Consider the following 24,610-nt stretch of genomic DNA (forward strand, 5'->3'; position numbering starts at 1 on the left):
GCAGCACACTCGGTCACCCTCGACCAAGAGTTCGACTTGCGAACTAGCCCTTAAACACAACCCACAAAATTTCTCGCCGGATTTTTTCAGTGGTTCGCGATTCTGATCCGGTAGTAGATTCAGTGAAGCACTGCTCTTGTTAGCAATTCTTTCAGGTTGAGCCCGTAAGCTCACCTACCGGTCAGCGTGAAGTTAGATCAGCCCCTTAGGCTACCACCGATTAATTGAGGAAAAAAGAAACCAGTACTCATGATTTTGTTATTGGAACTATATCATTATACCTACTATTCGAAAATACAGTTCACCTAATTTCGAAGTGCTTTTGTTTTTATAATAACCGTTTCGTTGAATTCGACTTTACCGTAAAGTTAGTTTTAGATCTTTTTTTGTAACGGTTAAAAAGTGTTTGTCAAGAGTAGCGGTGACGGACATAGCCAGTGAACGGACGGTCACGGGCAAGGCCAAACCAAGATTATATATTCTTAAGAATTTAAATCAAATAGATCATTAAAAAACGACCTTTCTCTATTCAGTGTTGTGTATTTAAACGCGTCGACTGCAAAACGTGATTCTCACTATATTACGTGTCATTAAGTGATTCAGCACGAAGTAACGGTGTACCTTCATAATGAATTTAGTGCTGCGAGAGATAGTGGCAAAAGCTTCGATTGAAGCTAAACAAGAATCGGTTAGTATTATGTTTTTATGCTTACCCATCAATAATAATTATTGATAAGGAAAGTTTAAGAGACTATTTATGGAAGATTGAATAAATAAATAGCTTGTATGTACTTAGTTACACACCATAGTCGGTATTAGTGCTGTATTAGCAATGGTACTTACTACTAATGATAACTTAAAATCATATAAGTTTCACGATTTGTATAAAATAGTAAACCATAAGGGTCACTTTTATAAAGAGTGTGCAAGTGTAGGCTTAAAGTGACACAAATACCTAACACAGGTATTATATTTTCGGATTTTTTAAGACATAATGTAAATATGTGTTAATTTAAAAAAAATTGTATAAAAGCCTTACGCCCTACCCCAATCATCAGTCAATCATACAGTTAATATGCCATGGGATATCCCCCACTTCGAATAAAATTAAGTTGGCCATGATAAAGTAATAAGGTGATTTACGACCATGAGATTTTCTTACATCTGTAATTTATAACTTTGATGTTATAAAGCAAAATTATGCGTTATAGTAAATATAATGAATGCTTTTTCTAAACCATAATTTCAAAATTGTAATGCAAAAAATATAAATGAAAAACGAATGAAACAATTTCATTGATTTCAAAATGCTAATATTATGTACTCCAATTTTAATGACAATTTAAAGCGTTTCAAGATTTTTTTAGAATATTTATGGCAACACAAAAACGATTCTGACGTTTGTGTGACGTTTGTGCGAAAACCAAAACAAAGACATAAAAATTTCGTTTTTTTAGTGAATTGATTGTTAATAGAATTTTGCTGATATTAACTATTGCATATACTACACACAGTATTGTAATTAACTACTGAAGATGTATGCATAACACTTTTTTGTAAGAAACCGCTAAAGTGAGGTTAAGTAAGAGGAAAATAAATTGTTGATCGTTCTGAGAAAATTCAACATAATAAACTAAATGAACCATACTCTTCTATTACTATGTAGTTTCATGCTGCAGTGTCGTGCGTTATCAGAGAAGCATTTAAATGTATGCTTAAGAATTGACTTATTTTTTTATGCAAAGGACTGCCAAGCATTCTTCTTAAGAAGTAGCCAATCTGAACACACAGGCTATAAGAGGTTTCTATTAGAAGAATTAATAAAACAAGATAAAATGTCAAGTGAAAGTAGTTTTTATCGACCAAGGAGTGCACTTGCCCGAGCACTGTGTGAGAAACAAAACAATGATAGATATCTCCAGGAACTCGATCAGAATGAGGTAAGATGAATATAATATTCACATGAAAAGCGGTAAATCATTAATAAAGTGCAGGTTTCTTGACAGCAATTAAATTATGATTAAAATATGAAATTTACAAAGGAAAACTTTTACTCAAAACAATAAAATTTTTTACTAATGGTATTCATGTCAAATAAAATAATGATACTCAGTCTAGAATTATACTTCATGTGTGCATATTATGTAGTACCAAATGAAAATATTTTAGATACAACTGCACTATGATCAACCCTTTAAAAGTACTATGTTGAATTTTTTTTATTGCCTTTGTAGGCAGACACATGTGGCACACCTAATGGTAAGTGGTTACCGTTGCTCACGGACGTCAGCAATGCCAGGGGCAGAGCTAAGCCGCTGCCTACCATTGAGTATTCTCTGCAAGCCTTGTATGAAGAAGGACATGTCATATCACAATTTAAGTTACATTGAAGTATCATATTTTAAAATTTATTTACTATCATTCTAAAACTGTTTTAAAACTTAAAATCTATGTAATGTCTAAATTTTTATGCAATATTTTTTCCGAACAGTTGGTAAATGATTAGTGTCTTTAAGAATTTATATACGTATATGTTCCAATAGTTGTTAGGGCACCTAACAACTAAATAACTAAACTAATACTATCTAAGTACTATTTTACCCTCTGTAAAATAGTACTTAGATAGTATTTATATTGCAGGTGTTTTTCTTTTTTTTAATAGTAGAATTTTACTGTCATCAATGATGTTGCTTTTAGGGAATAATTAGCCTTTTTTCATCAATGCATCTTCTTTCTGAAACGCATATATAATAATAAGTCTTTAAATAATAATAAGTAATTGAATAAACATTCAAATAGTTGAATAGTACATTATGTTCCTTTCTATTTCCGCTCAAAATCAGTATTTGCGATTTGTATCTGGATATACTTGACCTCTTGTATGTTTGAAGATTTAAAAAAATTGAATTGCTTATTCATTTAATCCTTAGTCCTTATTTTTATTTCATTATTTTTATAGCCTTTATTTATTTAGTCCTTGTCTTAAATGGAATAAGTACATGTAAGCTTATAACTTGATTTAGCTTAAAAGATCATGACTGATTTGCCTGCCTTGTTTTGAATAACAAACCTGAAATGGCTAAAGCAGAATAGGAATTACTGGTAATATTGAATTAAAAAGCAAAGTGAGACTGTGCAATCACTTGCCTGAAATTTAGATCCTTAGGATCTAAGTGAAGTTCCTATTACAACGGCTATTACACCTCTTGAATAAACTCAATTGGTCAGTTTTTTCCAAGCTCTGTAACATTATCTACGTCAACAAAGAGCTGTTTGCCTTAGCCTTGCTATTCCTAATATCCATAAGCCACAACAATTTCTCACCATCAAATTGGCCCTATGCTTGTCTGCATTAGAAGGCAGTAATACAAAGATTAATTGACTTTCTTTAACTATCTCTTTTTACAAGAGGTCTCAGCCACCTGGCTGTTCCCCTAATCCTGCTGATCTTCATGACTACTCAACATTAGCTTGGCTGTCTGCCTTTTTTTCGGAAGTTCCATTAAGTTGTTACCTGAACCCCATTGATTGACATCATTGTGATTATGCCACTCTGAGGACAAATTCTCAATTGGAAGGCATCCTCTTGCCACAAATAGCCACGACGGTGCATTAGGACTCATGGGAAGATTTTATGCCTTTAATCTATGTCTTTGATCTCTGCCCTTGAGACATTACTAAACAAACGGGCCGATGATGCGCTTGTTTTTTTTCACCTGGTGAACAGCACCTGGAGTTATGTGGTTACCGTAGCCCATAGACATCTTCAAAGTAAATGCCGCCAACTTCCTTGAGATATAGGTTACAACGGCTGCCCCACCCTTCAAGCCGAAACGCATTACTGCTTCACGGAGAAATAGGCATTGTATTTGCAATGACCTACGTAAATAGGCAGCGTGGTGGTACCTACCCGTGCGGACTCATAAGAGGTCCTACGACCAGTAATTACGTAAATTATAATTTTGCTGGTTTGATTTTTACTACACGATGTTATTCCTTCACCGTGGAAGTCAATCGTCAACATTTATTACGTACGTATTTCATTAGAAAAAATTTGTACTTGCAAGCGTGATACGAACGCCGGTGTATCGCTAGATGCGGATGCACCGCACCGGACGTCTTATCCTTTAGGCCACGACGACTATATCAACTATGTTGTTCAACTGTGCCAAAAGAAGATATAAAGTAGATCTATTTAAAACAATCTAATCGAAGACTCTAATACATAGAAGTGTAGCGGTAGTTTTACTACCTTTGACTGGGAGATGCATAGAAAATAATTGACAAAAATCTGAATCGCGCCAACGACATTTTCTAGAAATTTTTATTTGATATACTACATCAATGATATTTAACGAGTCGCTGGTCTAAAACAAGTGCTCGGTGGAAGATCTAACTCTTCCTAATTGTCGCGCCCAAAGAAGCCTCAGTTGCTCTACAAAAAGGGATTTGCGGTTGCTTTACATCAGATACAGGCTCGTGAACAAGTGGGTTTTTGATTGCTTTCATTACGAGAGTTGGAGATCGATTGGATCGAGGCCTTTTTATTTTGTGGTGCAGTGGCAGAATTACTTTTTATTGATCCACCTTGAAACGTGGCGTCCGATTCTGGAATATATTGAGTAATGGTTGCACCTTGCTTCGAGCTGCAAACGATGACTGCCTTGCGATGTAAATTGTCAAAACATCTACCGCAGGCGGAGTCAGTTAGTATGTGTCACGTGTAAAACGTAGTTAAAAACAAAAAAAAATGTGCCAGAAAACTAGTCTTTTTCTAGAGGTTCTACTTTTTTCTTTTTTCAGTAATCTATATGTTAAAAATGAATTGCTGTTCGTTAGTCTCGCTAAAACTCGAGAACGGCTGGACTGATTTGGCTAATTTTGGTCTCGAACTATTCGTGGAAGTCCAGGGAAGGTTTAAAAGGTAGATAAATATGAAAATGCTCGGAATTGAATAAAAATAGCAATTTTGTTTTTCCTTTGATGTGTCCCCCGTCGGACGGATTCCTTATATTTTATTTTATACAAAAATTTAGATCTTTTATTTATCGACTGAGGCACTACGAAGTATGCCGGGTTAGCTAGTATTAACTAAAATGCAGGCTTTGTCCATTAAGATTGTTGGTTATATAAAATATGCTCATTTGTAGATATTCTGGAAATTCAGATTAATTTTAAAACCGATTTTTTTTGTTATCTTCGTTATAAACACTCATTAAACGGGTTCTTACCACCATTTTTAATCTTAATTAGTTCCCGATATATCGGCATGGTTCCAGACGCCATAATCATAGGTAGACTGAAGATTGCGGGAAGATTCCTAAGAACAGACAAATTTATCTAATCAGTCCGTGTCTGTATGTTACCACTAGAACTCAATTACTCACTGTGGGGAAAACGACGAAAGGAAGATCTTCCACCGAGCGGGTGAAATTACTTGATAGACCGACGGTCCTAATATGTTTTTTTTTTTTTCCTACATAAGCTGGCAGCCTTGAGAGGCTATTCCAGCGTAACCCTAACTAGTAGGTGAGCTCACGGGGCTCAAACCTGATGACGTTGCTAACACGGACCCTAGCAAGAGCCGTGCTTCGCAGAATCTACCACCGGATCGGAAACGCGACCCACTGAGAAGATCCGGCGAGAAACTCAGTGGGCTGTGTCTGAGAGTTAATTTACTCGTCGAGCCCTTCGTCGCAAGTGACGGGTTCGACGAGAACGGTGACCGGTGCTTGAAGTACCTAGAAGCACCGTTAGTGGATCGGGAGGATCCGAGATGACGTGTTTTAGGCGACGACGACTGCTTTCCATTTTGTCCGCAGGATCGGAAATGTAGTTACCGGCGGCCACGATGAGAGGGTTCTCGTGTCGTGCCGCTTTGTGCGAAGTGGCGCATCGACGCCGACTGTAGATACTTACTGATGGACTCTAAGTCCAGGTCGTTATGGAGGTTGACGTTCCTGACGAACCACGGGGCTCCGACGGCTATCCTGCAAAAACGGGATTGAATAATTTGGAAGGATTTTAAGTGAGTGCGGGCCGCGTGAGCGAACACTACACTTGCATAGGTCATGACGGGGCGTATGCAAGTTTTGTAGAGTGTCACCTTATTTCTAAGGGACATTTTACTTCGCCTGCATATGATCGGGTAGAGACGTCCTAGAATGAAGGCGGCACGGTCGCGTACCGTCTTAATATGAGGGCGGAATGTCATCCTTCTGTCGAGGGTGACGCCTAAATATTTGACCTACGGGGCCCACGGCTGGTCGAACATCATCTAATGTGGTTGTTCGAAACTTGTATATATGCAAGCATATCTTGAAAATGTCGTAAGCGAGATTCAGGCAACTGTCAAATATCAAATATCTTGCGTTGTTGATGGCTAGGCTTTTGATTCCATCGAAACTTGGGCGGTCCTTAGATCTCTCCAGCGGTGCCGTATTGACTATCGGTATGTCGAGGTGTTGAAATACTTGCTTAATAACGGCACCATGTCAGTCCGAGTACAGGAGCATCATTGCACGAAGGAAATCACGTTAAAGAGAGGAGTAAGACGGGGAGATATTATATCTCCAAAACTGTTTACCGCTGCCTTAGAGGATTCCTTCAAGCTCCTGGAATGGTAAGGACTTGGCATCAATATAAACGGCGAATACATCACACACCTTCGATTTGCTGACAATATAGTGGTCATGGCTGAGTCGCTGGAAGATTTGGGGCAGATGCTCGGTGACCTCAATAAAGTTTCCCAACGAGTGGGCTTAAAATTAATATGGATAAAATGAAAATCATATTCAATGTCTATGTTAAGCCCACCCCAGTAACTGTTGGGAACTCTACTCTTGAAGTTGTAGACCATATACATTTATGGTGTAGATAATTTTTGCCGACAATTTGAGAACGCTTTGTTTTTTACTAAGGTAGGTTTACAGCTCTATCGGTAAGACCTAAAATAGAACTAAGAGGTAGATTTGTCTCCACCTAACTTGTCTAACATCTACCAGTAGACTTCAGTCTACCTGTGATAAAAGATCGTGGGAAGAAACGGTTAAAATAGTGTTTATAATCTAAATATTTTCCTTATCTATTATGGAACACTGAAACTAGAAGTTTTTTGTTGTTCTTCGAAAATAATTGTATAACGTTAATTTTTTTTGTGGAGATGTGATCCAGGTCGCTGTTTTTTGTGTGTAATAGAAAACTATGCCTGCAAAAGAATTCGAATGTAAATTTTCTTCTGGGCTGGGATGAAGCTAGAAATGGGTGCTCTGTCAAATCAAAGTTCGCACAATAACTACGGAATGTTTGCTGGGTTCGCAGTTTGATTGTTGGATCCAATTTTCGTTCTGGGGACGATTCGTGTAGCGTTACTGTCTCACTCGCCGGGACTTTTTCATACGAGACGCACACGCAATCGGAGCCTCACGTGTGCCTCGGTAACGAGAATATATTTGCGTATGAAGAACACGAAATACCTCTGAATTGTGGAGGGAATAAGACATTCAACCCGCTCCCCCACCACCACCCACCATCCCCCGCGACCCTTTTAACTTTCATCTCTGTCGAGTGCTCGGTCCACATACTTTTGTTCTATTTGATCAATGTTATTAAAATGTCGCAGGCTCGCTGGATTACAAACATTTGACTATGTTAGCGGCTTCAATATACATAGTGCGTACCATATTTTTATTAAATTCCCAAATATATTCTCGTTATTACGTTCAATTCAGGGACAAAAAATGACATATTTGGGTCGAACTAGGATTATAGTATTCCTTCTTATGGATTAACAATATATATAATTTTCTTAAACTGATTTCCATACTTAAATTTCAAATGACACATATTTTTCCAAGTAGGTACGTCACCAACCGTTTGTCGTTAAATATACGAACTGCGTACCCAGCGAAGCGAACGTCACACGACTTCTTCGCCATCGGCCATAATCACTGTTATCCATTCTGTTAAAATCACCCGAGGATAAATTAGTTAAGTAGGAGCTTCCGTTAATCGTTGGTCGCAGACCGAGCCGGTCGCTCGGTCTAAATGAATTAATTTATACTTATTTATACGGGGACGATTTCGGTGTCACGAAAGGATGGGGTGATTGTGTTGTGATTGCTTGCGCTTCCTCTGGACACGTCGTATAAACGGTCCGGCCTCGCCTCGCCTATGTTATTGCTGTCATTAAAACGTAAGCTAACATTGTTGTTTTAGAACGTTATAGTAGTCGTTGCTGTCATCATTCAATATAGAGCGAATTGTCTTTCAAGAAATAGTCATACAATACGCTTTGGAGACTGCTTGACCTCGTATCTACCACGTTAAGATAGCGATGTTTTCCGGCCTACCCGTCTATGCAAAGAAATAACAATAATTCAATTGTTCAATTCAATATGGTTATTTCTGAAGTTCACGACGTTTGATCAAAACGCAACGACAATTGATATTTCGATCTCATGTCTTAGAGTGGGTGGCAAAATTCTCGTTATGATATGTATGAGATTCGATAACCACTTAAACTAGGTGAGCCGTAAGCTTTAAAGAGTGGTATAAAAATTATGGATGCATAGTAAGAATATCTCTAGATTTCTCGCACGCACTTCAGTGGCGATAATTACATAAGCAACAGCGTCTTTTTTGTTTTTTAAAGTACCTAATTGATAATTTTCAATTCCACCTTCATATTTCTGAACTAACTAGTTTCGAAATAATTTATAGTTTAGCATATTTAATTTCAAAGAAAGAGAATACCCACCGACTGACTACATTCACGCTTATCTAAGAACAATATATGTTAGCAGATAGCATTGGTTTGTAAATTATTATTATTTTTGTCACTGCAGCTCTTAAACAAAAGTCTGTAGACAAAGTTTAAGACAGTGTTCCAATTTCCACACAGTAAGAACTGTATGAAAAGATTTGGAGTAACGTTTCGGAATCGATATCTGAAGCGCAATGTCCACACACCGAAGTTAGACACCTGAGTTGCGCTGGGCGCATCGCTCACTGCAATCTGTACATTATTTCTCCATTGTTCGCGTAACGAGCCACCACCCCTGAAGGCGCCACCACGCACTCACACCTCGCGCCTCCTGTTTCCCACACCCGCCCCTGAGGCGGTGGGACTTCACTCGCGCCTTTCTTTTATCATTCCTCTCTTTATTTCCGAATGCAAATAATCCTCCACACGTGTGAGAACCGAAACCATTGTTCTCGCTTTTCTCCCTACACCCCTCTAAGGACCTCGGTGACAAATCTTTTCGTACAACCTTAAGTTTTAACTATACCTAAAATATATGGTTACATATGACTTAAACACTATTGGGCTTACAAATATTTTTTCTTTTCTCACAAGACTTAAAGCTATTGTCAATAATTAGGCATATTAGAACGTTGTTCGTAAACACTATTCGTTCAAACCTAAATACCGGTGTTTAAATCTGTTTATCGACAAATAAATTCTAGTCATAGTAGAATGACAATTGAAGAAACTGTGACAACTGTCGCAAGTGGAGGACAAACAGCTCGTTAAGACTACGGTCGGCGGAAGGGTGGAGCACCGCGATTCCCAAGAAAAACGCTAAGTGGGAAATCAATACGTATTAGGAGCAATATCGGACCGTCGCGCGTCACTTCATGATGGATGAACGCTCCCGAACTTTCCGAAGTCTAATAATGACAATATACAAATTGACGTCCGCGAACACTTCCGAAACGCGATAGCGCGTCGTCGCTCACACCACTCACATTATGTAAACAAACATGGAAAAAAACTGATCGCCTTCAATTTATGTAATAGAAATCTCAATTACGGATATGTTTTTTTGGGTCTCATCTATCATGCGACGCTGAGAAGGCGGGTGTTCCCGTGAGTCAATCGTCGCATCGAATAATGGCGTCGCCTCCGTGACGTCTCACAACGAGTGTGATATTGGAGTGGATCGACAGGCGGGAGTCACCGCGTCTCTACATATTGAAAGCTATTTGGAATTTGCAAATAAATATACATATGAACTCGAGTAGGGCCCGCCCGCCTAAAGTCCCGCCACCTTGCGCAATTCGCATCACAGACAGCACTCCAATATTGAAATCACATTACTTTTTGTTTTAACATGCTGTCTATATTTTTTAAACCCTTGTATCACACGTATTTTGTGATTTTACTTAAACTAGTGGTCCCTCTGTAGTCGAAATTCAAGTATAATTAATTGAAATTATAGATTTGGACATTATTATGGTTCTATTGTCAAAGACTACTTTTACATTTAATCATATAAATCTATTCTCAATTTCACCACAGATTTTAACTATAAATATATATTCGTGTGTGTGTCAAATACATGGTAGTGTGTGTAATGTTTTCTTTGTTGATTTAATGATTTTTTAGCATCATTAAAAAAAAGTATTCTGCACTCCTCTATATTCTCTATAAATGTGAGAAATTTCATACTCCTCCGTCCGCGTAATTTTTGTAAACAGGGGTACACAGTTTTTGCTTCACATATTAATATATAGATCATTATGACGAACTGTAGACTGCTTACTGTACATATAGTATTTGTTTATACTGAAAAGTAAATTAGAGATAATATGTATAGAAATTGAGATGAGTAGTTGGCTTAGCGTGAACTAACGTCGCTTAGCCTTACATGCGATTAAGTCGGGTAGTTGATACAGAGGAGAGGGGGGGTGTATTTATGTCACCTCGGGGACGCGAAAGCTCGCCCCACCCCAATTATACCGCAGTAAAAGTCATAAAAAGACACCCGAAGTTTTTACACGAACCAAGAAGAGGCCCACGCGAAATTAAGAGGGGCGCCGAAATGTGAGATGAGCATGAATTTTTTATAAGCCCAGATGATGGTGCTCCGTTTATGATGTCTTATGGCGAATAATGGCCACGCTGCACGCGCTCTTTGTTTGTTCGTCTGCATCATTGATGAGTTTCCCTTTATTGCTGCCACAGGCCGTACCGAATAATTAATTACCAATCCAACGCCGCGTTTACATTTTCGAGCGATCAAATACCAAATAAGACTGGTAGTCGTAATTAAGTCCCCGGGCGCTCGACGGTATCAACATTTTTGTCGTTATCTTGTGAATTATTGGACCATTTGCAATTTTTTCGATATGACATTTCGTGTGAGATGCAGCATACACCGTTATATATTGCATTGCGGACAGGTCCATAAGTCTTATTGCTTTATGGTGCTCGTCTTATTAAGTTTTTTCATAAATTTCCGATCAATTTACACATTCGACACATAACGATCCCGTCGCTTATTAGACGTTTTTCTTATCTACTGTACGAAAACATACCGATATACGTGCACAGTGACGGATTAAAAGACACACACGTATACACAAAGTTAATTTTAACTTTTCAATTCGAAACTTGGGTCATAAATAATGCTTTTATTTAATGCGATTTATGTTCACGAAACCAGGTCGAAAACGATCTGAGAGCTCCTTTAAGGCAAACGATTTTGCGTTTTGTTCACGCTCATATGAAACAATACATTCTCACGTTTAATTTCTTTCGAGTTTAACAATTGATTCCTTTACGACTGTGTTTATTGAGCTCCAAGGCGACGCAATAACTTCACTTGAGATTTACCATACAGAAATAGCACAAACGTACGTATAAAGTATACAAACTTTGCGAGTTCGTGTGATGATAATGTGTGCGATGCACTTAACTTATTCGGGATAAACCACTCGTCTAAGCAATTCAATGTTTAATTCAACGAAGAGACATTCACGCGAAAGTATCGTGTCTACCCGCTTCGTGTTAATGCGGTGAAATTTAAAATGAAGTTGTAATAAAAAAGAAAAAATGTTTATTTTTGCTATATTCCATTTTATGTACGTTCGTATCGAGTAAATGCTACTCTCGTATGTATTTTTTTTTCAGACGTAGGTACATAACCTTGTTCATTATAAAAAGCTTTCGGTCAGTCATTTTTAAGGATTGTAATAAATCCGTTATCTATAATATACTAACTAAACTAGTGAATTCCGGCCGCGCTCCGCTGTGACTGTTTTTAATCGAATGAAAATAATCTATTGTATGAAAGTATCCGCACGCCACCTATGTATGATACGTTGATGGTAAACAACATAAACTTTATTTGGAATGCCAAAAAGAACTATTTCATCAAAACCAGTTTAATGGTTTAGATGAAATAATCTCCAGTATAATTTTGTTATGTAATTGTAAAATGAAAACGTAATAATTGTTTGTAAAAAGTATTAATTTAAAGATAATAAACAATGATATGAAATACTTTATTGATTAATTTGCGTTTTTACCTAATTACCAAATTAACTTCCAATTATCAATCGCAGATATAGTTTATTATAAACTCTTGTTTTATAGTAAAATCTAAGAACTATTTATTATATATAGACCCACGGTACATCTTCGTTGCAATGGTATCATGATATGATTGTCTATGTCCGATTTTCAGTCATAAAATTTTCACTTGATAATTACAACTATCGAACCTGCTAGATTTAAATTGTTGTTTAGACACAAGTTTTCAATCTGAAATCGAAATTCGCGTTCCCGGCTGTAACCATACTCTGGTTTGAAGCAAGTACCTAAACAGTTTGGTGGTGCGTGCGTGCGTGCCTAGCCGGCCTCCGGTCGCGGCTAATATGATTATGACAACGCTACGTGCCAACCCAACTCCGAGAATCCTCGCACAAATATTCATTAATCTTTCACGGTCCGACGTCCGCTCAGATGGAGATTTAATCAGATTAAGGATCATCTTTTTTGCGGGAAAAGTCATGCCCTTTTGTTGCTAGTCGACCGGCGCTCACTTTTCCGTTGAATTTATGACGGCCGATGTTTTACTCTGAATGTAAATCGTGATAGAAGATTGCGTTTGTTTTTTTTTTTTATCATTTTTTTTTTACGTTGGTCACACGTAATGATACAAAAACAAGTCTACGCACATGTGTGCTGTAGACGGCGCCGAGACGACTGTTAGTGACCGCGAATAGCGAGACCTCGCCACGCAGTCTGCCGTAAACGTTCCTCGCAAGCGTCGCGCCCTTTTGTATGTATTTCTTAACGAACCTATATCTATATAACTCTATAACCACATCATCAGAATTTGTACTATTATCAAAATAAATTACACACAAACTGAATTGCGTGGAGCGTCGAAAAATTCACTTAGTTTTATAAAACAACTTTAAAGTTTTACACTTTAAAAGTGGTCGTGTTGAGCAGGCCGTTTGATTCGTAGATAGGCTCGAGAAGGCCCACACAAAACGAAATAAAATGCCCTGATACGTGCGTAAAATTATTTAACCATTGTATGCAAATCAACGCGGCCGTGATTATTTTATTTCCTAAGAACCACCGAATATAAATTTCGATTAAAAATAATCCGGTCTGAAAGTCGAACAAGAATTTTAAATTAACTGGCGTTGTTTCGTTCATAATAAATAAAGTTAATACAAGCTACATTATGTGAAAGTCAGCCAAAGGTTACTATTTGTTTAACCGAACAACTAGATCTGACGAATATTAACATCATAAAACATTCTTACGAAATGTTTCATTTAACTCGTTGCGCATTCGTGAAATAAATATGAAATCGAATCATTAAAAACAATAACTTTTGAATCAATCCCTACTAAAGATTAATTTAATTATTTTAAATTGAGTATTTATTTAATTAATTTTATTTATTAATAGACATATCTATTAAGATTTGTGTGTATATGTAGAATATGAACTCTTATGTGTTTTATTTGTTGTTATTAAAAAAATCAATGCTATATGCTTTTAATTTTATGATAATACTAGCTGACCCGGCAAACATTGTTTTGCCATATATAAGATTTTTAGGCAATTTCTAGTGTAGAAAAAAAAACTAACTTATTGTAAGTGTGTAAGGATGTGGTAAATGAGTGAAAGGGGTATGTAGTGCTGTGAACGAAGAGGGAATATATAATAAAAATAACAAAACCTCATTCAACCACATAATACCTCATTATAACAAAAAAAATGTCCAAATAAAAAAAATATGTTAGGGGTGGACAACCCTAATCACTTAGGGGGATGAAAAATAGATAGTAACCGATTCTCAGGCTTACTGAATATGCATAAAAAAATTCATGATAATCGGTCAAGCGGTTTCGGAGGAGTATGGGAACGAACATTGTGACACGAGAATTTTATATATTAGATAATTTTCAATTATTTCTGTTTTCACGATTCGATTCATATTTACATTAATACGTGCGTCCTCCAAAAAAATATATTACAACTATTTACGACCCAATGATTTAGTAGAGAATTCCTTATGACATTAAGTTTGCTGTTTGAACATTTTGTGCACTAAAGATTAAATAAATACACTCCAAATAGAGTCCTCTTCCTCCAAACTTGAAATATCGTGTAGGCTATGGCTGTACGTCAATCTGTGTGAAGTTAAATCATCGTGGCCTAATAGATAAGATCTCCTGGTGTACTATTATCGCATTACAACTATGCCATTGTTCAAATCCCGCTAACAGGTATCGGCTATTCTAATGATATACATACGTATTTAATTTAATAACTTCCACGATGAAAGAGGCAACATGTAATAAAAATGAAAACCGCAAAAATTGTGATTTGCATAATTACTGGTGGTAAGCCCTCACTGGCTGGTACCACCACGTTCCGGCTTAAAAGATTTGTACAGCCCTCTTACAATTGGCACTCAAGGAAGGTGGTGACATGGTCTGTGGGTTCAATTAACCACATAAATAAAAACACAAAAAATAAAAAAAACTTATTTTGGCAAGTGAATTTTACAAATAATGTATATTAATTTGGATGACGAAAAATTAAAAAACTTGGTCATCGTAACATTCTTAACACTTGAGCAGTAGTACAAAAGTTTTCGCGTTTCCGATCCGGTGGTAGATTCTGCGAAGCACTGCTCTTGGTAGGTTCAGTGTTAGCAACACTCCGATTCGAGCCCCGTGAGCTCAACTACACACGTTAGGGTGAAGCTGAAATAGCCTCTCAAGGCTATCAGCATAGGTAGGAAAAAAAAAGTGACGGCCATTTTGGTTATAAAGGCATAATTCATTTATTAAAACGAAACGGGCCGGTAGTGGCGGCGCGGCGCGGCGCACGGTGTCTAATGAAAGTTGGCGTTGCAAAAACGTCGCCTCGACGAGAATGTGTCGCCCTCGCGTTCTGGGACGTGTACAGGCTATAAAAATACCGGTGGATGTGGCACCAGGCTCGCGGTCTACCCCACACTCTATTTCTTTTTCAATCAATTCAATCAACGGCTGTCGTTCGATTGGCTTTTGACGGCCAAATTTCGTAATAAGCCATTCAGTTCTGATTTATCTTAATGTGTTAATTCAACAGTTGTTACACATAATATGAGTGAAATGAATAGAATTTACAATTTTTGCTGTACGTATGTTGTTAGTAATCTCTATATATAAAAATGAATTGCTGTTCGTTAGTCTCGCTAAAACTCGAGAACAACTGGACCGATTTGGCTAATTTTGGTCTTGAATTATTCGTGGAAGTCCAGGGAAGGTTTAAAAGGTGAGAAAATATAAAAAAGCTCGGAATTATATAAAAACAAACAATTTTGTTTTTCCTTTGATGTGTCCCCTTGATGTGTCTTTTATTTATCGATTGAGGCACTACGAAGTCTGCCGGGTCAGCTAGTTTGAAATAAAAATTTGTGATACGCCTTGGAAATTTACTATCAGTGTATGTCTTTCTTAACTAATGCCTTTAACAAAGAAGAAGGAAATCAACGTATATTAAGTTCAGAATTTGTCGTAACACATACCAGGTAAATACGTACATACATAATACATTTCCTGCCTCACAAACAAATCATTGAAATTTCTGGAAATCACTGAATATAAATAGAGGCCCAGGTGTTTAATGTTCCCGTGGTCAAGGCTGTAAGTTGATGATTTCTCAGTTTTACATTATGTTTTCATAAAGTGCGTTTTAAATAAATAAGTGGTTTAGATAACAGCAAATAATGGATATGATAGCAATTAAACAACTGTGGATACAATTGATCCGGTTTCTCTTATTGATTTATCTAAACTTTTCAACAAGCTTACTGGTGATAGGATCTCTTGTGAGTCCGCACGGGTAGGTACCACCACCCTGCCTATTTCTGCCGTGAAGCTGTACCTAATGCGTTTCGGTTTGAAGGATGGGGCAGCCGTTGTAACTATACTGAGACCTTAGAGCTTATATCTCAAGGTGTTTGGCGCATTTACGTTGTAGAAGTCTATGGGCTCCAGTAACCACTTAACATCAGGTGGGCTGTGAGCTCGTCCACCCATTTAAGCAATAAAAAAAATAAAAACAATACACACAGACACACACACATATATAACTCAATGAACTCCAGTCTTCACCCGCGAGGCATCAGCTTATAAGATATTCTCGCTCATTTACACGTGGCTGCTTTTTGCTGGCATTTAATTTTTGCGGACAATGGGTCGACCGATCACCGGTCGCGTTTATACAATCGGTTGCCTTGTCCTCCGTCCTCTTAATTGTTTTCGTTGCCTTTGCACCATTTTGATTGAAATGTAGCAATTCAGAGGGTATAAACTGTAAACAGACAGCTATTTACGTAACCCATTCAAACTTCATTATGGTAGGCAGCGGCTTGGCTCTGCCCCTGGCATTGCTAAAGTCCATGGGCGACGGTAACCACTCACCATCAGCTGGGCCGTATGCTCCTCTGCCTAAAAAAAAAAGCTTCATATAACAAAGACCAAAGTTCAAAATTTTGAAATAGAAAAAAACACATCTTAATACTGGTTTCATCTTGCAGGTGTAAGTGGTAACCAAAAGTTATTTTGAAGATTCGAACTGCTTAAGCTTAAGAAAATGCATAAACAAAATGGAAAACGAAAACATAACGTTTTTAAAAATCGAATCTGAACATTTAAATGCAAATCACGCACCCTGGGAAATAGTTGAAGCGAAATGGCCCTTGATTAAATTCGCAGACGTTACATTCCCGTGGATTGGCGACGCGGAAATAATAGTGCAAATGAATCTGAATGGCATTACGGCCGGAGTCACGTCGGCCAATAAATTTTAAGTCCCGATAGAACAATTAAAAGACGCGTTTAAAACAATTACGCAACGGTGGCCCCCAGGCTGTTCGTGATGGCATAGAACAAAGAGCTCAACCGTACTTTATCATGAATTGCTGCTACCTTCAGAATAATATTTGCTAGACTGGGCTTTGTGTGAATTATAGTTCAATTTACAATGAATACACGTGATTTTTAAATTAAAACGTCACTCTCCCTTCATATCCTTGAAAGCCTGATCTCACAGAAATTGCTTAAGTTCATAATCCAAGCCAGATTATATGATATTAACGCGTTTTTGGAACACATTAAATGATACACACAAAACCGATTACTCCCATGATAGATTATTCTTTTTTTATGGCCTATATAGGTTGTACAAGCTCGCGGCCCACTTGGTATTAAGTGGTTACCGGTACTCATAGACATCTACAACGTAAATGCCGCCACCCACCTTGAAACATAAGTTCTAAGGTCTCAGTTTTTACAATTTAGCGGCTGCTCCAACCTCCAAACCGAAACGCATTACTGCTACATGGCAGAAATAGGCAGGGTGGTGGTACCTATGTGTGTATGGTGTATGATGTTATCAATAGTAAACACTTGTTAAGTACGTATTTCATTAGATAAATTGGTACTTACTTGCGGGATTCAAACACCGGTGCATCGCTAGATACGGATGCACCGAACGTCTTATCCTGTAGGCCACGTCGACTTTATTTATACTCCCAATTTTAACTTCAATATGTACTTCATTCATTCACCATTAGCCAAGAAATATATCTTACACGGGCATAATCGAAGCAAAACATATATATCTATGATGAATAAATACATTATTTGTTTTATTCAATTGTCAAATGTTAATCAAAGTTATTTGTACAAAATTGAGATTATAGTATTACAAAAACTGTTAGTCTTGCTTCAGAAATGTTTTTATTTTTTAGATGAGCGGACCAACTCACACCTGGTCTTAAGTAATTACTGAAGTCCATAGACATCAACAACGTAAATGCCGCCACTCACCTTGAGACATGAACCCTAAGTATCAATTTTATATATTTTTTTTTATTGCTTAGTTGGGTGGATGAGCTTACTGCCCACCTGGTGTTAAGTGTTTACTGGAGTCCATAGACATCTACAACGTAAATGCGCCACCCACCTTGAGATATAAGTTCTAAGGTCTCAGTATAATTACAACGGCTGCCCCACCCTTCAAACCGAAACGCATTACTGCTTCACGGCAGAAATAGGCGGAGTGGTGGTAACTACCCGTGCGGACTCACAAGAGGTCCTGCATACCGCAAACATACTGCATCACTGCTCTTTAGTCATATGTGTTATGTACGCAATTGTAGATCAAGTATGTTAAAAACAATACCTTAAATTAAATTTCTCTGAAACCTTAATGCGATAGAATCGTGCAATGAAATAAATCTTCAGACTTTCATGTTCCCGTTTCATCCATTTTTCTGAGTACAGCATTTCGGTCTGCAGAAGGTACGTACATACGTCCAAGCGATCTGCATCCCGGCTGATCCTATTTTAATGGAGCGCCCGGCAAACAACCTCCGAGCCGCTTACTGGAAAATCCATTGGGATTCTTTGCGCCACTTAGCTCGCCTACTATACCGTGCTTGGTTTCACATAATCTATATCTATACTAATATATAAATCTACAGTGGTTTTTACGGATGTTCCGTTATAACTACAGAACCATGTATCCGATTGACTTGAAACTCGGTATCCATGTAGAAAATACATGTACTTAATGGATAGGCTAATATTTATATGAGTGTTGGACTCCCTGCACCAGTTGTGGGGGCTTTAATGATGAGAATCTTTGTGGGGGTGAGAAATAATAATGTTAATTTTAAATGCCCAGCGAAGCGGACGGGTACAGCTAGTACATTCCAAAATTACAATCTTTCGACCTTTTCTTTGAGCCACATCAAATTAAACTAAAATTAAAATACACATATAAATAGTAAAATCTTGTCATGGTATTGACCGAGCGGACGGCTAGCCGCGGGGCAGAGTAAATGTGAATGTCTTAAGACGTTTGGTATTGCACCATTTATCTTGCACATTTAAATGGGAATTAATCTGGCATTGTGCAGCTTGAATGTATTCAACTTAAGTATTTCGCTTCATATTGACAATATGCTTACACAGAGGCGTTTGATTCATTAGCTCGAGGCAAACGACCCGAGGATAAAGAACCTTCGTCCTTTCGCTCCTTCGATGGATGCACCCCGACTGACCCGCGTTAACGAGATAACAGAACATAATGAACGTATTGAAGACCTGAACGAACTGAAAAAGGGCAAAGATTTATCGAAACACAACAAAATTGTATCCTAATTCCGATTCTAATGCGTCATTTCAACTACGGAAGAACGGTAACCTACATAGTCTGTAAAATAAATAAAAATTGACGTGACCTCGATAAGTCGCCGATTGAATAAATCATTGTCGATTTGTCTTCCCCTAACAGGTAGATTTTTTTAAACGGGGACATAGTTATTCATGCAAATATAACTTACACGAGCAGAAAATGAATCTTAAACATGATTCTCATAAATAATCGGGCCGAGTGCTTCTTATCTACATAATAGCAAAACAACAAGTGATGTGTAGTCTATAATATGACTATATTATCACGACTAAAACTAAACTGTTATATCTAAATAGTTAATGCGGTTTTAAAAATGTTAAATTTATATTATTTTAGGTACGATATTAATGATTAGTTCACCTAAATGGTGTGATAAGCTCGCGAGTCGTGATGTTTAAGATGTTAACGTGTCCCAAAAACATCGCAACTTGAATGACACCGCTTAAATTTAGGCATGATATTTCGGTGTCAATTTCATTGAAATAATGTCTATCCTTCAAACTAGAACGCTTGACTGCTTCCTGGCCGTAATCCCTAATCGAAACATAAGATAAATAATATAAAATTTGCGAAAGAACTTAACTACATACACACATAGTCTTAATGTACAATATAGTACACAATGAGACGATAATTAGCCCTTTTTTTTTCTTTATTTAATTATGTAGAACCGTAAATATTGAGCAACGAACGGACAGTAAATAGACGTCAGAGACGATTCTTTAATCATGAAAGGTTTCAGAATTCAAAATTTTCCACAATTTGTATTCCGTCTGGAGAATTCGCTTCGACGAATCCCGTGGTTCCGATGCAGGCTATTTTAAATGTAAAGAAGGCGCATTGCATAATCACCAACGTGATTCGCTATCAGTATTCGGTACTAAATATTTATTTTCCTTCATTTTTTACGATACTTTTTTGCGGTACGTCGTAAAATGTTCTAGATATTGATGGTTTTATATTTTATTATACAATGGGGTTGGGTCGAAATCGTATGGTTGTTTATACACTACTCTTTTAACATTTACAAACTTTGACATCACCAATTTATCTTTAAAAACCTCTGGACCAAGAAGAATGTATAATATAAGTATTTACATAACGAATGTATGTTCTAAAATAATAAATGCATTATCGCTACATATTTATTACAATTATTTGTTTTAATATACGGAAAAGTCAAAGAAAGGAATTAAACACGTTCCTAAATAAAAAAATAATGTTTTTTTATTGTTGAGGAATACGAGCTATGGATTGGTTCAACTCACACTCCGAAACATCCCAAAGTTTTTGTACGTCCTAAGGTAATACAAAGACAGATCTGGCATTAATTAAGTTGGCCTGATGAGTCGCCGCGCTCCCGGTCTCTCGCCGCGCCGTCATTACATGTAAAGGCGAGGATTTTTTTTAATTCGTCATTATTCTGTGGCGTAAAGAAATGTTAATTCGAGGCAGCGTGAAATTAACAGCGGCCGCAATGCCCTTTGTTAGGGCCGCGGCGGCCGAGTTAAACACACAACGGATGACGATCTACAAGCTCCTCTCGTGCTATCTTATTTGCACTCGATTACATTTTTTTCTGTCTTTCGTTAAGATTGGCCGTGAGATTTGTTAAACATCAATTTGCTTAATGCACCTTAGCCGTAATGACCATTCTCATTTGTAATTTGTCTTACCTATCATCATGAAACATTATTTAGAATTTAATTGAAGCCAGTGCTCGATTCGATTTTTAAAACAATTAAATTCTCATTATTCAGGAATAAAGTAAAACTATTTATTACAGTGGTACCGAGTGAATCGAGATCGGCTAAGTCCAGAGCTGCAGCAAAAATTCGTCCAGCTTCACCCTGATGAAGAGACGAAACAATTTCTATCTGCCTCCATCGAGAAGTCGTCTTGGGTCTGGACGCAGATCTGGTATCTTCTAGCCAAAGCTGTTTTGAAACGTTTCTGGTCGATAACCGACATCAATGGGTAATTTTTTGGAACTTAATTTTTTCCTAATCTTAAAACTGCACCCTTTAATTTAATCGGCCATTGAATACCGATGTCGTATTCGGTTACCATCGCGCGTGGGCATCAGCAATGACAACCGCACATTCATGCGTCTGCTTCATGTTTCAAATTATTTCCAGTGATCATTTGATCAAAAAATATACTATATCATGGTGACTAGTATAAACGCTGTCAAAAACGGAGCTTCAAAAAACGCGATAAATATAATCTACGCATAAGCTGCTTTGTTAAAGTTTGGTAAAATAGTGAAATAGCCCAGAACATGAGCTCAAAGCATTCCTCGTAGAAGAAGAGACCTCTTTCCGTAGACTCGGAGGTTCCATATAATGCAAGTTCTCTATTACGTACGTCGCATCAAACACAAGCAGCAGATCCATACTTTTTAATTTAAAAGTAATGAATCATATCTTTCACAAACGATGAATTGCCATTTGAATGACGACAATGGTCCATTATTAAGTGCGTCCAGATTCGTCCAATTACGCCAATTACAATCTCCCGGTAGCTGTATGTACTTAGATACTAACGCATGTATTATTTCCTCATCCATTGTGTTGTATCTGCACAAATTAACTAATTCGTGTCGTTCACGCGTGGCTGGGAGTTTATCGATGTTTCAAAATATCGATAAAAACAATCTATTGTAATAGAAATATGACATGGTGAAACTGGAAAGGCCTCCGGGCCACCAGTAAGTAATCTTTAAATCATAAAAATTTTTTTTTACATAGATGACACTAAATAAAATAATAATAAAAACTATGTTTATGAAAGTTAAACATGTTTTTGATAGTAATGATTGATCTCTTTAAGCACCCCAATGAAGTCAGTAAAAATATACCAATTTACCAACAATAGCTCCTATCAACTCAAACGAAGGTAAATAGGCCCTTTAGAAGTAAAGCATTAATTTTTTTTGCCTAATCACCATAGAAGCAATCATAGTACTTAACTTCCATCCAGTTTTCGGTATTTTGTTTGTATTTTTTAACACAAGCGATAGACATATCTGAACGAAATTATTGAAAAATAGCCTAACCTCTCCGTGGAAAAGCGGTACTCGCTTTTCCACAAACCATTGTTCATTGAATAGATCCCCTCTTACTTGCTGAATGTACTATTCGTTTTATAAGCTGGTAATTATTTAACGATTTTAGAAAAGCAAGAGTGGTAGAGATATGCAGCATTAGTAAAATACAGAAAAAAGGTAGTAAATCCAGACATCATAAACGAATTCGGTACGATCGATATAACGACTCAAGCGCTTGTAGTGCTCTCACTATTCACGTCCGGACTGATCTCTGTGAACGGTCTTTGAAAGCGATCACGGCCGAGTGTCTATAGCCGGGTACTAATAAATAATTTAAATAAATTGACGGACGAGATTTACTCATTGGATGTTTCCGTCTCTCAATTACGCTTTATTTATCACTTGCGACCACTCCGTACTGCCACCAAAGACTCTTGCGTCGAGCTACTTGGAATATACTCATACGCGACTAGTTTTTCTTACACAACCTGCTGAGTAAGCTCTCATTAAATATCTTTACTACAATTTTCAACATATAGGAGGATCCTGGGTAGTATCAAATTTACAAGATCATGACTGCAAGAGAGATTCATTTTTATTATTAAAATTAATCAAACTTGAATATAATTTATGATGCTCTTTATATACATACACAAATTAAACAATTTTAATAAACATTTGGTAAGCACTTATTTCCCTACAAACTTTCGTGATACAGTCATATCATTCTCCCCCTTGCGCAAAATATCCGGGATATTAATCATTCCGTTAACAGTTAGGATAAATTACTCAATAAATGCTTGTTCCGGCTTCCATTGACTTTTCCGGTACTTTTATCTATATTCAATTAATCTGAATCAACTATGTTTGCCTATTATTTTGATTTCATTAATATTCATGAAATGCTATCCATATTTCATTGATACCGGAATTAATTTTGGATAATACATGGATTTAATATACATTTTCCCATCGGAGCGAAGTTTATCCGGGATGGATGGATCTGGAATCACTGTGAATTACCACAGCTTTTCCAGACATATTTTTGTCACATACTATCCCGCTTTGGAATTAACTACACTGGTGCTTCCTGAGCATTAATTACGTGTACTTCTTGAGAGCCTTCAGCATTAGGCAGCGGCTTGGTTGTCGCCACAGCCACGGTGATCACTCACTATGATTCTTCAAACATTCCCAAATTGTTATGGTTCGTATAGTTTCCTCTTTGTAGACATACGAGTAACAAATTCGTGAGCGACTGGAAATTCGTGGCACGATACATCTAAAACATTGCGATCGTGCATAAATTTGGTTTCTTTTCAGCTTCTTCCATGTAATTTTTTTTTTTTTTTTCTACCTAAGCTGAGAGCCTTGAGAGGCTATATCAGCGTAACCCTAACTTTTGTAGGTGAGCTCACGGGGCTCAAACCTGATGACGTGTTTATTTAAACTCCACATATTAATTTCATATTATCCCAAATACTTGCTGCTACTGTCTCATGTGACACTAACTTCATAAAATGACTTCGCATAAAACTGCCGGATTTATTGAACTAAGTAAATTGAAATCTTAGATTTCCATTTATGTTTAGGTATATTATTGTCCTGTCTTCGAAAATGTTTTTTCTATTATCTCTATATATAAAAATGAATTGCTGTTCGTTAATCTCGCTAAAACTCGAGAACGGCTGAACCGATTTGGCTAATTTTGGTCTTGAATTATTTGTGGAAGTCCAAAGAAGGTTTAAAAGGTAGATAAATATGAAAATGCTCGGAATTAATAATTAAAAATAACAATTTTGTTTTTCCTTTGATGTGTCCCCCGTCGGACGGATTCCTTTTGTTTGTTTTAAGTTTTTTTTATACAAAAGTTGGGGTCTTTTATTTATCGATTGAGGCACTACGAAGTCTGCCAGGTCAGCTAGTATTCTATAAAAAGTAGGTCTCTGTTTGGAATATCACATTATTTTTTATAGTTTTTACTATATAGTTTGTTGACTACACATTTTGCCTGTTTTGTTCTATGATGTTATAAATGTGTTCTATCT

At 37.1% G+C, this 24,610-nt stretch overlaps 1 protein-coding gene across 2 annotated transcripts in view; it reads left to right on the forward strand.

The window, feature by feature from the left end:
• The first annotated feature begins 558 nt into the window (after window positions 1-558).
• The window catches only part of LOC114247503 (protein-L-histidine N-pros-methyltransferase), a 58,480-nt gene continuing 34,428 nt past the window's right edge, over window positions 559-24,610 (forward strand). Inside the window, exons 1-3 of one of the 2 annotated variants that reach the window (XM_089731039.1) lie at window positions 559-688; window positions 1,746-1,940; window positions 21,300-21,490. In XM_089731039.1, coding sequence (XP_089587165.1) covers window positions 629-688; window positions 1,746-1,940; window positions 21,300-21,490 — 446 coding nt within the window. In that variant the 5' untranslated portion in view covers window positions 559-628. Of the gene's footprint in view, window positions 689-1,397; window positions 1,941-21,299; window positions 21,491-24,610 lie in introns of those variants that run through there. The other variant, XM_028180488.2, reaches the window with a different exon arrangement.

Source organism: Bombyx mandarina, chromosome 11 (assembly GCF_030267445.1).
Source record: "Bombyx mandarina strain Sakado chromosome 11, ASM3026744v2".
NCBI lineage: Eukaryota > Metazoa > Arthropoda > Insecta > Lepidoptera > Bombycidae > Bombyx > Bombyx mandarina.